Genomic DNA, 14,349 nt, shown 5'->3' on the forward strand with positions numbered 1-14,349 from the left:
ATAATAAAAAGTGTAAATTTGCTAGTTGGTTTCAAGACCTTTTTCTAGGTAAAAATACCGACTTTTAAATATAGGCCTACACCTCTTTGAAAAGAAAGTTATCTTGGTACATGGTGCATATTTATTTGCTTTTTGATACATTTTAATCCTTGTTGGGCTATTCCAGTTGAATTCTGTACACCCCTATAATGGGAAACATGTCCTTAATTGTCCACACATTTGAAATCTACACTCCCTGTGTGTGAAATTATGGTCATGTCTTCTATAGGGGGTATTTCAACTGCAATAGCCCATTACCTTTCATATTCTTCACCAACCCACAAATTTGACATTGCCTGATTTCTGTTTACATACATTAGAAGTGTAGTTCTCTAAGAGGATCCAGACTAGACAAGTGCAGAATGCTATGGAATCCACCATATTGGATAGGCATGCATGGGTGATTAAAATAGTGTACCTTTGGCATTTTTCAAGGAGGGTCCAAAATCAAACTATAACATGCATTCTTAAAGCATAAGCACTACCAAGATTTCACAAGTAGGGCTTAGCACAATGTGCACTTTTAAGTTGGTGATGTGTCATTGGCCCCTGAACATGGATAATGGATAACCTCCTATGTGACCTCTTGGCAGTTGTGTTTGTTCAAGGGCAAATACATATACTGTGGTTCACCTCAAGTTTGGTAGTGACGTCGATGCTTTTTCGCGGTTGAGTCAAGCGTGAGGACAATCCACCCTTGTACGCATGCGTGTACGCTCTGCGCCTTTAAGTTTACGCGCGCGGTTCACATCAAAATATGCACCTACGTCACTACCGAACTTGAGGCGAACCACAGTATAGGTTGTTTTTTTCCTGCCTAACGACTTGGTGAAATAATCCAAAGTTACACTACTCTACTCCATCCATGCGTGACACATGAACATGGCAGACTCCAGAGCTGTCTAGTTTAACCCCCTGAGCACTACCTGCTGATCTAACATTGCCTTTGATTGGTCAATTACATCATTTTTTCACTTTAATTACCAATCAGAATGGAGCTTCGCAAATAATTCACCCCAATTTTTTTGTGTGGTGAAATTATTCTAACAATGTTGCTGATTGGGTCAATTGATAATGAAATTTTTTTTTGGCCAATCGGCAGATAGTTCTCATGGGGTCTCTGGTAGTTTGAGTCCTGCATATAGATCTCAGGGAACCCATCTCCAAAATGATTTGGATGGCTTCTGTTTACATGTACATCTCTTTAGCTCCATATATGCTGCTGGCCAGGGAATATACTTTATCCGGTACCCTCAATTTTGATTTGGCTGGCTTCCATTCAGATAGTTTAGGATTGTAGCTCTACATAATTTGCTGGGAATAATCCTTCTTTACCCCTACACTCTCCTTTCCACCATCCTTCATCAATTTGCTCTATGTTGGTTATCACTTCATCTGGGTCAAAGGTCAATTCATCATCATCGGCTGTGGATTAAAGAAAATGTGCGAATTAGTATTCATGACAAAAATTACTCATCCACTGCGATCATTTGGTTTTACCTCCACCATTCTAGGGGAGTTAACAGCTGTAGATGACAGATGATGGTGGATGCGATATCGCTATTTTAGGCGTCGCCATTGGATTAACACATAATCATGAAATCTTCACAAACAATTCTAAATTTGTTATGTGGTGTCAAAGCAAAATTATCTTACTCTAAAACCGTTGGGGTTCTGCAAAGTACCCCACTGCAAGTATGTTAATTGTCCATTTATAATCGCTAACCGTGTATTGTGAATGGGGCTGTCAGCCCTGTATCTTCGCCAGCCTCGTACGTCTGTGTTGCGTGTCCTATGCCGCCTGGTAGATGAGGTGATATTTGCAGACGATGTTGGTCAAGTCATTTTAATGTGGCAACAAGCAATTTCGTAAGCAAAAACAGACAATGTGACGGCAACACTGCCTAGACGTTGGACACAAATTTTAATATTTTTCCCGAACTGAGGTGTGTTTTTGGCTCTATTTGCCCAGTTACAGAATTACTTACTTCCTTGGTAGTCATAGACAGCTATTGCTGTTAGCCCTGTACCTCCTGCTGACGGCTCATCATACTGCTGTTCGGGCTCTGCATGGCAAAAAACAAAGAATTACAAGTGGTAGTAGTAATAAGTTAGATGCAGTGGTGGTACCACAATTTTTTTTCATAGGTAAAGTGAATTTGGGTAGGCAACAAATTTTGGCCCAAAAGTGGATCTTTTTTTGGATTTCTTATTGCGACAGGGGAGGGGAAATTGGGAGGGAAGCCCATTATTGATTGGAAAAGCCCCCTCTCATGCCAGCCCTGATGTAACATGGTGAGTGAAATCAATGAGATGCAAATTTTACTGACACATCTTCAAATCATGGGTGTTTTTAATGTGATGGCAATTATGGCATGTTATAAATCACAGCAGCTCACACCATTGGCCAAGTGTTTCTAAAATATGTTAAAAAACCAACTTGATTTTACTGCAATATTCACGGTACGCCTGTGACCTCTCCGGAAAAAGCTGAGTGTTAGGTTTTTCAAATAAATATTTTTTGTGTAAAAACTGTAATGTCAGTAAAGGAATAAATGAATATTAACGCGGCTGTGTACTCTAGCCATTGTTTCTTTCTCAAAATTGAGTTTTTATGATATGTTTGTACCTTTTTATGTTTTTTATAAATACAAGGAATGAAAATTCAGATTTGTAAACTCCAACTGCAATATTTTAAGGATTTTATTTCACTATTCCACTCGTGTTTGAAATTGAAAAGGAAAGAAAATCTTTGTTGTACCAGCAAGGTACCGCGGCGCAACAACTCATCGCGTTGCGTATCGCGCAATTTGTTAACGTACAAATACGCGACGGATACGCGACGCTTATCTACATGCGTGGCGCATCTTATGGAAACACCACGGAAGCACTGATTTCACAAAAACCTAGTGGTCAAATGGCTCCGTTTTAGCTGATAAAATGTGGGTTTTTTTTTTTTTTTTCCCCCGATTTAAATATCAAGTTATGAATGGATTTCGCTCAAACTTCTCAAGGGGCTGTGGATTTACCCGATGTTCACGTAATATAAGTTACAAAAGCGAAAACTGTCGCATTCTCCTGTGAGATTCGATGAAAGTGCAAAATGTGACCACTTTAAACTTCAGCGGCCATTATTTCAATGTTCATGTTCTCGGTAAAATGACGATTTAGGTACACGATAACTCAATAAATACAGCATCTATAGGTAAGCAAATATGATCATCGTAAAAAACATGATCGACTCAAGAAACGGTTTTCTCATTTTTTTATATTTTGGTCTATTTCCGATTTTGAGCATCATTTTGTGCAAATAGGCGTTTTGAATTTTAAAAAGTTCATTTTGATGCCTTATATGGTCAATATCTCAAAAATAAGGGCAATATCAAAAAATAAAAAACCGTTTTTGGAATGGAGCCTCAAGGTTGAGCTAAAAACAAAATAAAATATTTTGGAAAGAGTGTTTTTTTGTTATGATGTACCTAACAAATATTGCCAAAAACTCACTTTTTGTGATTTTCTTCAAAATTGTTGTTTTTACCCCAAATCTGTATTTATATTAAGATTTATTGATGTCTTGCCTTCATAAAATGTATACTTTTATATGTTTTTGTGAATAATTACAAAGTTATTGCACTTTTACTACATACATGTCTGAGAGTACACAGCCACCTTAAATAATACATCTATTTAAATGATTTTTGATACCTACTTACATGTACTTCACAATTCATTTAGTATAGAAGGTAGAGCATTTATTTAAATTTTATATATGCCACCTTTTTTAATTTAGTGAAAACTGAAAAAGATGGTAAAATTATATGTAAAATTTAAATAGAACCCCTCAAAAGATTACTGTTTTGTTGTCATGGTAATCTTATCTTTCAATTTCGTAAATAAAGGGATTTTTGGTGCAAAATGGAACAATCCAATGCCGTATCAGAAATGGAACAATCCAATGCATTATCAAAAACACCATATCTGTCAGCTTCAAAATGGAGTTTGAATGCAGTTCGTAATGCAACTTCTGGTAAGCTTGCGGGAAATACAAACATGTGTATTGGGTAATATGAATAAGCATAGCAACATTAGCATGTAGAACACACAATTTAATAACAATTTAGCACTATAATACACATTAATGTTTTTAAGCAGATCAAATTCAAAAATATGGAACGTTTTCTTATCATGATATTGTTAATTCTATACCCGATAGTTGCTTACATGTATATAAATTATGTTTAAAATTCAATATGGCTATCAATAAGGTAGGTGGCCGAACGAGTTAGGACGTTGGAAGTATACTGTAGCCACGATACCGGCTGTGTGGGTTCAAGGCCCACCTCTGCCAAACTAAATTTCCCTTTTTTTTAATTTCATATAATAAATATTTAGGGAATGAGGCTGTGCAAATTTTTGTATGGCACAGGGAGAAGTGGTTATAAATTGTTGCAGATATGCCCACAGGTATAATAAAGAGTCTATATATTCCAAGAAAGGGTGATGTTAATATTGTTATTAATATTATAATAATAATAATAATAATAATAATAATAATGGACATTTATAAAGCGCACAAAACAAAGGGTCTCTAGGCGCTGCACAAAAGGAAAAATACCGTTAACTACAAACATCTTAAAAACTACAGAAGCATAAAAACCCATCAAAAATCCATTATAATATAATTAAGATAGTGATTCTATTTAGGATATATGTAAACTAGTTTAAGAAATTATGTTATTGTTAATTCTACATTGTGTATTCATATTAGTCCAAGAAAATGAATTTGTGATGTTATTGCATTGCTTCTGCCCAGCAAATTTAATTGCAATGACACAAACAAATCTTGCAATTTGCAAAAAAAAAAAAAAAAAAAAAAACTTTTATAGCTTGTAACATTCAGCAAATTATTTTTTACAATTCACAGCTGTGATACTTTTCATAACATATTTATGCAACTACATGTATTTTGGACTTGGTATACAAATATTGAATGTTTATGAATACAGGTATAATGGTAAGAATATTTTTAGGACGTGAAATTTTCAGGAGGGTTCCTCAACGCTCCCGCCGTTCATCATCTGAAAAACTGTTAATTTGCCGGTAAGTGTTCCTTTTGTTATACTGCACCTGTAGCTTGGAATTCCCTTCCCAATACCATCCACAATATCACTTCTCTTGCTCAATTCAAATGCAGTCTTAAACTCATTTTTTCCAACATGCTTGCCTTGAATCTTAAGGTTTTTTGTGTTTCACTGTGTGTCCTTTGCTTTTTTTCACAACCTGAGATCTTTTTGACGATTTTTGCGCTGTATAAATACGCTCCATTATTATTATTATCATTATTATAATTATATGGACTGTTCCATTCATATGAGGCTTTGCCAAGTTGAATGGAACAGTTCATATTCACCAAATGAAAATATTCTTTCCATTGAACAAATAAGAACATTCAATATTTGTTTATTTAACTCATTTATAAATTCCCTTTCTTCCACTTAATTTTATAAATCACCAGGCAAACATCATAAATTAAAATTTATCTACGCTATTATTAGGTTTTTGTTATTGAGCATGTCAATAAAGTCCAAACTTATCATCACATAAATTTGCATAAACGTGCTTGTCATGCATTGCACAATGCGCAACTTGAGGTATGTACTGCGCCAAACTGTGTGCATGCCATTCTATATCAATACACAATGTTATGATTCTAAATTTTTTCGCCAATTATAAAGTGAACAAACTTTATAAAACTATAAAAGTCGAGGGAGTCACCACGCATTATAAGCTCACATGTGTCAGCGCTGCCATGGTAGCTCCATGTGAATGCAATGGAAACTTTACTACTGAACTTGCACGAGTGCAATAGTTTTTGCAGACGACACTCAATAGTAATCAGCCAATCAAACGACGAGAATCTTTGTATGAGATGTATAGCATTATGAACAAAGGCAATATGTGACATGATCTGGTCCATGGGGGACAAAGGAGGCATTTTTGAAAATTGAGTTATTATAATTATCACATTATATTTACAATAGGCTATCATTTACTGAAAACACCAAAGGCCTAGCATACTTGGTTCTAAAGTTATGAAGTTTTTTGATGTCTATTTTCTTATGAATTTTTTTTACTCCATATTTTTACCTTTATCTTAGTTTCAAATTTGCCGCCTTTGGCCCCTATGGACCAGATCGTGCCACATATATAACACATGCAATTTGGCTATTGGCAATGTCAATCAATTATAGCACTGTTAACAGGAGTAAAAAAGCTACTTTCTACTAGTTTATGTGGAATAGAACCTCATCTTATGCAATTAAGCAAGCAAGCATATTATGGTATGCATACATCATAGAGCAAGCAAACAATCAATAGATTAATCAATTATTTAATCATGCAAATAAGTAGATTAATCAAGCTCTTAGTTGTCACCATTCACATGGCGCCTCATCTTAACGCGACATCAGAGCAAAAGCAAGCAAAGAATCAGGTAATAAAGCAAGTAACACTAGCACCAAGTAATACCTTGTTTTCATGGGACCTCACCTTACAAAGCTCAGAGCAAAAGCAGCAACAACTTAATCAAGCCAGCAGGTAATCAAGCAACCTATCACTCAAGCAAGAATATTAATCAAGCATGTAGTAATACCTTGTTCGCGTGGCACCTCATCATACACAGCATGCATATCATCAGGTGCAGGATCGCTATAAAGAGCCTCAGGCTCTTCATGCATGGCAGGCCCTGCATCCTCATAAAAAACTTCTAGAAACACCATCACCAGAGACCCACAGAAGAAGTAGCGTGAAGGTTATACAGGAGTTAAGGAAGGTGAGTGAAATTAAAAGAGTTAAGGTTAGTGTTAATATGTGAGTAGGGTTGAAATGAAGTGGCTTTTGTCCATCCAATCCTCAAAGGGTAAACTATTGGATACAACTGGCCAATAAACAAAGTATACATTTTTCTAGTATAAGAGAATGTTTTTCCCTTCTCCTTATGCACCAATATGGACATTAATAATGCAATACCACATGAACTCATTTTGGTCATACTAAATTTTGCGCATTGAGCTATTCCAGTTGATAAACAAAAAATACATAAAAAATAAATTGTTGGATTTATATAGCGCCTTTCCAGATCTCAGACGACTCGTAGGGCTGTAATTTCGCTGCCATGGTCAATCATCACAATCAGATCGCATCAACTAGGCTAGTTGCTGTCGAACCCCGCGCACACCTATCCGCATTTACATTGTAATATCCACAAATTAACTGTACAGCTCCCCAAATTTCATTGGGTGAAGGAGGTTTTTGAAACCAAACAACTAATCTCCAATTTTTGATACAACCCCTATGGAAGACATGACCATAATCTTCCACACAGCAAGTGTGAATTTCAAATGGGGTTAACTGAATGAGTAATTCTATTTGAAATCCACACCCTTTGTGTGGGAGATTAAGGTCGTGTCTTTCATAGGGGGTGTATGGATTTCAACTGGAATAGCTCAATGCCACTGCTTAGATATGTGGTACATAAGAGGCCTACTCTAGATAACATATCGAAAAAATATTCCAATATATTCCAATAACAACAACCTTGCTGCACTGAAAGGACAGGAAGTTATTAAAAACAAGTAAGATAAGCTGCATACCTTAGTGAACAAGTAAAGTTAAGTGACACGGTTATGTAACATCTACACAAAGCATTGGACAAGGTATTGATTAATTAGCTAACATAAAAAAGGCTACAAGATAAATATTATGTGACCGCCCACCACAAATGGCTATAATGTCAGCATTTTCACATTTTGAGATTATATTACAGGCAAATTTTCCTCAAAATAAGCTTTACAATGATATATTACATCAGTAAAGAGTTGGGGAATCTTATTGTTTTTTGAGAGGTGCAATGCACCATAAAACAAGCTATGCCGACAATACAGCATATTCATGGTGGATGGTCACATATATAACACAATGGTTAATTAATTGTAAGTGAAGTTAAATCTGGAATAAGTTAGGTACCTGTTAGTCTAGATGGCCTATTCTAGTTAAAATCCATACAACCCCTATGGAAGAGATGACCTTTATCTTCCATACAGAGAACAAGAATTTCAAATGGGGTTACCTGAATGGGTTACTCCATTTGCAATCTACACCTCCTGTGTGAGAGATTAAGGTCATGTCTTCCATGGGGGTGGGGGTATGGATTTCAAATGGACTAGCTCCATTGTTGGCATTGAGCTGCCCATCCCCAGCCTCCTCACTCCAGAGAAAGCACCCACCCTGTATTTCAGATTCGGTGGTGTTCAATCAGGGCAGCTAGAGTTATAACCACCCTGAACACTACATCTCAAACAACAGTACCCTGAGGCAAATGCTGCTACAAACTCCCTCAAACACATTTGCATGACCGACATGCCTCACCCCTATGCTATTCACTAAGATTTATCTTGTAAAAAATGATCTCCTGTGACCTTGATATGACCTCCCAAGTCTTGACTACTTCTATATTCTGTCCACTTTATATAAACAGAAGAGAGTAAAAAACACTAATTCCTCACTAATTGATAAGACCCCCCAAAAAAAAACCCAGATTGTTTGCTTGTCCTCCATGGACCGTCCCTAATCTGAATGTTTATTTTACAAATGAATACCGACTCTAATTTTGGAAATTTCAGAAAAAGTTTTTTTTTCTTTCAACATTTTTGACATCCTGAAAAGTTTTTTACAGTTTCTACACACTTCTTAACTGTTTTAAAAACATGAATGAAGTGGTATACAGTAGAGAAACATCGCAATTCACAACTATTTGGGCTATTTTATTAAGCTAATTAAAGGCATACAGTTATGTTTTGGCTATGACCTTTAAAAAAAAGATTTTTTTTAAAATCCTGACCGACCCAATTCTAAAAAAGTTATGGAGGACAAGCAAGCAATCTTTTTTTTTTGCCTAATTGCCCTTTTATTCAGATTCATAGCTTGAGTAATCTTTGGCAAATTCTTATAAATCAATGTTCTGCACAGGTATTTGTGGTTAGGCATTCACGACAGGATTCTCACCTCATTGACAAGGCAAAAATTAATGTCTGTTTAACTACTAGCCTGACCAGAGTATACACATGGCAGACTCACCTGGTTCAGGGTCAGGCTGGGGAATGTCTGGTAGTTCTCTTCCCTGATTGGGCCTCGCTGGTGGTTGTGGCTCTGGTTCTGGCTCATACTGTGGCTCTGGTTCAGGGCTTGGTTCCCTCTGTGGTTCTGGTTCAGGGCTTGGTTCCCTCTGTGGTTCAGGACTTGGTGCTCTCTGGGGTTCAGGGCTTGGTTCCCTCTGTGGTTCAGGTTCTGGTTCTTGGCTGGCTTGTTCTGCTGCCAATTGTCTTTGCCTTTCCTGATATAAAAGCGATTAATAAATCAGAATAATAGCATGTTGTTGATCTGATGAATGGTTTGGTAGGTATAATTAAAGTTGGGAGATAAAGTAACTAGTTTGCAACTGATGATCAACGTGACTGGTTAGCATTTAAAGGTGTCTTTATCAAAAAATATTATGTCGGTACTTTTACAAGGCAAAAAGCACCTTTTCTAGGCATTCTTGACAGACATGGAAAGAAAGTTTCCTATTACCAAGTCCCAATTTTTGAGACAGTTTGTTTGAAAATGCGAAACTAACCATAGGCATGCTGTTTTATCGCAAAATTTCAAGCATCATGACAAAGTGTCTTTAAGAAATTGCTTTTGTTTTTTAAAACACTTACAAGAGTTCAGATACTTTTTGTGTACAGTATAGTACTTTTTACAGAGCATGGCATTCCTAATCTAACCAGGTGTATGAGTAAGGGCCGGGAAAGAGCACCAACTCATTCACTCATTCAATTGAATTGATTGCAAGCTATGTCCATTCAGCTGATTAACAGTACGGATTGATATCTTGATTTTAACCAAGCATGATGTCCAAAAGGATAGGTTAGAAACTGATGGATTAAGCCTATGCTAGTGCAGAAAACAAAAACACACAAACATGATAGCGGCCTAAATCTAAGACAAGAATACCAACAGAGATCGGAAGCACCGGCGAAATCTATTGTGAACAACTGAACCGTGCCAATGCATGTCTGCTTAGCCTGATTTTGTGCTTCAATACGCAAGAAAACGGCAATAAATATCTGTAGTAAAGATTTTTACGAAGTTTGAGGTCTGATCTGTGTTACTGACACATTCATATTTCATATCATATCATTATTTTGATGTTAAAATACACAATTTGTAGCTAAAATGTAGGAAAATTGCTGTAATATCGAAAATTGACAAAAATGTAACAAACTTGTGCTTCAAACTACATATTATTGAGACCTACATCAAGTCAAGTCTAGTCAAGTTAAACTTTATTAATCCATTTCTGGAAATTACATGCACATGAGATCATAAATAAACTACATTAGAGAACAAGCATAATACAAAAAAAACAGGTATTATAAGCAAAATTGCAATGCATTAAGGAAATAATACACCATGTTATGAGCAACTTTAAATTTACCTAATCGGAAATGGATTTAAATGGATGTTATAACAATGCCTAACCGGATGTTGCACACAGCGATGAATGGGCTCAGGCTATGCTTCCGACCTCTGTTGGTATTCTTGTCTCAGGCCTACATGGTACATTTGTATGACATCATTTCACGCCGATAATATTTCAATAGAGGCCTTGCATGTGACGTATCATCCCGTAAATATGGCGGACTACTCAAATGCATTCACCAAAGCATGATTGCAATCTACAGTGACAGTTTGTCTCACACACATAACCATGCACTACGATCAAATAGGTTGATGACAACATTTGATTGAATGGACTGCACTCCGCCATAACTACGGTGAAGGACACCGGTTCAAATCCTTTAGGAGCCAATCGATAATTTCATGCAGGGCCTCTATAGTATCACAATAAGTCTTCAAATCCATTTGTTTACATACACATATATTAGTATGCAAGAGCTCATTTAGCGCTCGTTAATTACATGTTTACAGGCCAATGCATCAGATGACAAAGACTCACCTCTTCTATTCTCTTCTGTTCCTCCCTTTCCCTCTTATCTTTTGCTTGTCTTCTTTGTCTTTCTTCATCAGCTCTCTTTCTATTTTCCTGTAAATAAATATTAAATATTAAACTTATATCAATTTGACAGGTCCTGTTAATATGTTTATTACATTGGAAGAACTCAAATTTTGCCGTTCTCAGTGGTTTTTTAAAATTATATTAAGATGTTCCTATATCCTCATCAACTTCATGTTCTCCGTCCAATTTTGAGCCCAATCCGAGCCAGGGCTGGATTTACCTTTCTGGGGGCCCTGGGCCAGGTCATAATTTAGAGGCCCCAAACTCACCAAGTGGCCAAATGTTGCTTACGTAAGATCGTTAGTCCAATTTCAGACTATTTTAGCCCACAATGAAGATGAATATTGCTATTTGAAAGGCTAAATTTTACCCTATTTTGGCCCAAAACACATTGTTTTTTCGGCTAACAGGAAGATGAATAGGGCAATTTGGGGGCCTCAAATTGTGGGGGCCCTGGGTTCAGCCCCATCTGGTCAAATGGTAAATCCAGCCCTCTGCTTGATTTTCAACATTTGCCTTTCTTCCCCAATTTCTCCACCAAACAATTTTAAAATTTGACCCAGATAGCATTTGACACCACTTCATTGAACATGTTCCCCTCCTCAGGTTTATGTCATCAATCATAAATTTAAAACATCTTTTCTGACACACACATCACCCCACATACATGTAAAGAGTGTTCCTCCCAGCTATGCTGGAGACCCATAAAAACAAATCACAATGTATCTTTGGTAGTTTACTTACAAAAACTTTTATTATCTAGCTCCAAATCTTAGTGATTTTGAATAGATTGCACAGGACGGGCGTTCAATACGTATGTTTGGAAATCACAATCTCTCTATTATTCCTCTCCCTTTCTTCCCTCTCATCCGTTTCTCCCCTGTCTTCTCTCCTATTATTCCTCTCCCTTTCTTCTCTCTCATCCCTTTTTCCCCTGTCAACTCTCCTATTGTTCCTCTCCCTTTCTTCCATCTCATCCCTTTCTCTCCATCTTCTCTCCTATATTATCCCTTTCTTCCCTCTCATCCCTTTCTCCCCTGGCTTCTCTCCTATTATTCCTCTCTCTTTCTTCCCTCTCATCCCTTTCTTCTCTCCTGTAATGCCCATACCTCTTCTCCTGATTGTGCCATGCTTTCAAACTTGGCCTTCAAGTTGCCTGCTCCTCCAGATCCTAAAACAAGAAAAAAGGGATATATTTATATACATTTAAAAAAAACTTTTCTTTTAAAGGCAATCGTCACTGCACACAACATTGATGACAGAACAGCTATATAGCTCTATTTGCAAACAAAGCCTTTTTGCAATTTCTTATGCAATAATATAATAAGCATCACTGCAAACAATGTTGAGGAAATAATGGGTACACAGCTACAGACATACACAATACAGAATTTTAACAGTGTTTTTACTGGAACTGGTTTAGACTGGTTACCAAGCAAGATATTATTTTGGCGCTTAAATATTATAAGCATCACTACGAACAACATTAAGGAATGAACAGCTACATCATTTTAAAATTTACACATTGCTTATAGCACAACTGGTTTTACTGGTAACTATAATAGATGAGTCAATTTAACTAAACTCCCCTGCCAGGGTGTTAGCTCGCCATCCATCCACCCACTAGTCATTTTGGACAGAAAAATTCTAAAAATAATGCGAATAAGTTCTGTGAATTCAAAACTAGGCCAGACTAGGGGGCATACCCACAAAAAATTGATTCTTTTTTTTTTTTTTTTTTTGAGACCAAATAAAATGCCTTGAAAATATTACCAATTTTACAGCACATTTAATTGACAAGCACAGCAAAGCTTCAGAGTCCTGATTCCAGAAAAATAGAGCACTACATTTTTTTGGATTGAAAAATATTATCCTGTTTTGCCAAAGGAAAAGCTAAGTCAAATTTTAACATTTTTGCAATTTCACATGTTTTCTTACAATTGCAGTTACAAAATTCAAAGACTTGGAAACAGTCTAATCAAAAATCATGAGTATAGGCTAACAGTTTGCTCATAATTTTAATATATCTTATGTTAATTTTGATAATTTATTATTATAAAAGAAATTCAAAGATGTATTTTCCAAAGCTTAGAATACATAACATGAAATTAGTCTTTAGGCTTGATTGTTACAGCATACAAAAAACACATGTTTTTGGACCTTATTTCCAAAAAATTACCCAAATACTAAAATTTGACTTTCATTGCTAGTTAGAATTCAATTAACTAAAGGGTTAGGATTTAGCTATGCTTCATTTAGAAAAATAGCACAATATTACTTTTAATCCAACAAATTTAGTGTTGTATTTTTCTGAAATCGGAAGAAGTAACAAACTCATTGTGTCCAAAGTAATGCAAATCCCAACAAATGTGTTGACTCATAAAATACAGTAAACCAAAAAATTAAGGTACCAGTTGTGTTCACCCCTGTATATCCTAAATAAAGAAAATGTGTCAAAATTAAAACAAGCAGCCAATACCTGTACTCATTAGCTCTGATTTAAATTGGTTGAAAATTAAAGAAACGGTGGTCTAAAACCTAATAAAGAAACGAAATCCAAAGTGGCACTTTTGTGTTCTAATCAATGAAAGCACGACACTAGTTTTAACGTGTTAATCAATGGAAGCACGGCGCTGGTTCTCTTGTTCGTGAACGCATTGTGTGCAAATCAATAGGACACGCAATGGAGCAAATTGCAACTTTTACATTAGCATCTTCCTTGGGTTTTTGGATCGTCACATCTTTATTTCTTGAACAATTTCAACAAATAAGGTCTTAAATTCGAGCTAAAAGATGCAGGTATTGGCTACTGGTTCCAATTATGACATATCTGTCTTTGTTTAGGATATATAAGGGGTGAACATAACTGGTACCTTAATTTTTTGGCTTACTGTAGTATATCCTACATCACTATTTATACCACCTCACACCAATGATTTAAACCAGAGCATGGCAGTATAATGTTCTGGTGCAGAATAAAAGTCTGCACTTGTTAGAATGGTCACAACTTTTCTGATTTCATTTTACGCATGACTGTGTGGTATCATAATGCAGCTCACAAAATTCTCCCAACATTTGTATCCATTGGGCTATTCCAGTTGATATCAACACTCCCTATGGAAGACATGTTCTTAATCTCCCTCAGAGGGGCTGTAGATTTCAAATGGATTCACCATTCAGGTAATCCCATT

At 36.2% G+C, this 14,349-nt stretch overlaps 1 protein-coding gene across 1 annotated transcript in view; it reads right to left on the reverse strand.

The window, feature by feature from the left end:
- Window positions 1-560: 560 nt before the first annotated feature.
- Window positions 561-14,349, reverse strand: part of LOC140139760 (uncharacterized) — a 38,135-nt gene continuing 24,346 nt past the window's right edge. Inside the window, 6 exon segments of the mRNA XM_072161465.1 lie at window positions 561-1,464; window positions 2,028-2,105; window positions 6,692-6,805; window positions 9,175-9,430; window positions 11,099-11,185; window positions 12,268-12,329. Coding sequence (XP_072017566.1) covers window positions 1,328-1,464; window positions 2,028-2,105; window positions 6,692-6,805; window positions 9,175-9,430; window positions 11,099-11,185; window positions 12,268-12,329 — 734 coding nt within the window. The 3' untranslated portion in view covers window positions 561-1,327.

The sequence above is a fragment of the Amphiura filiformis genome, chromosome 18 (genome assembly GCF_039555335.1).
Source record: "Amphiura filiformis chromosome 18, Afil_fr2py, whole genome shotgun sequence".
NCBI classification, from domain to species: domain Eukaryota; kingdom Metazoa; phylum Echinodermata; class Ophiuroidea; order Amphilepidida; family Amphiuridae; genus Amphiura; species Amphiura filiformis.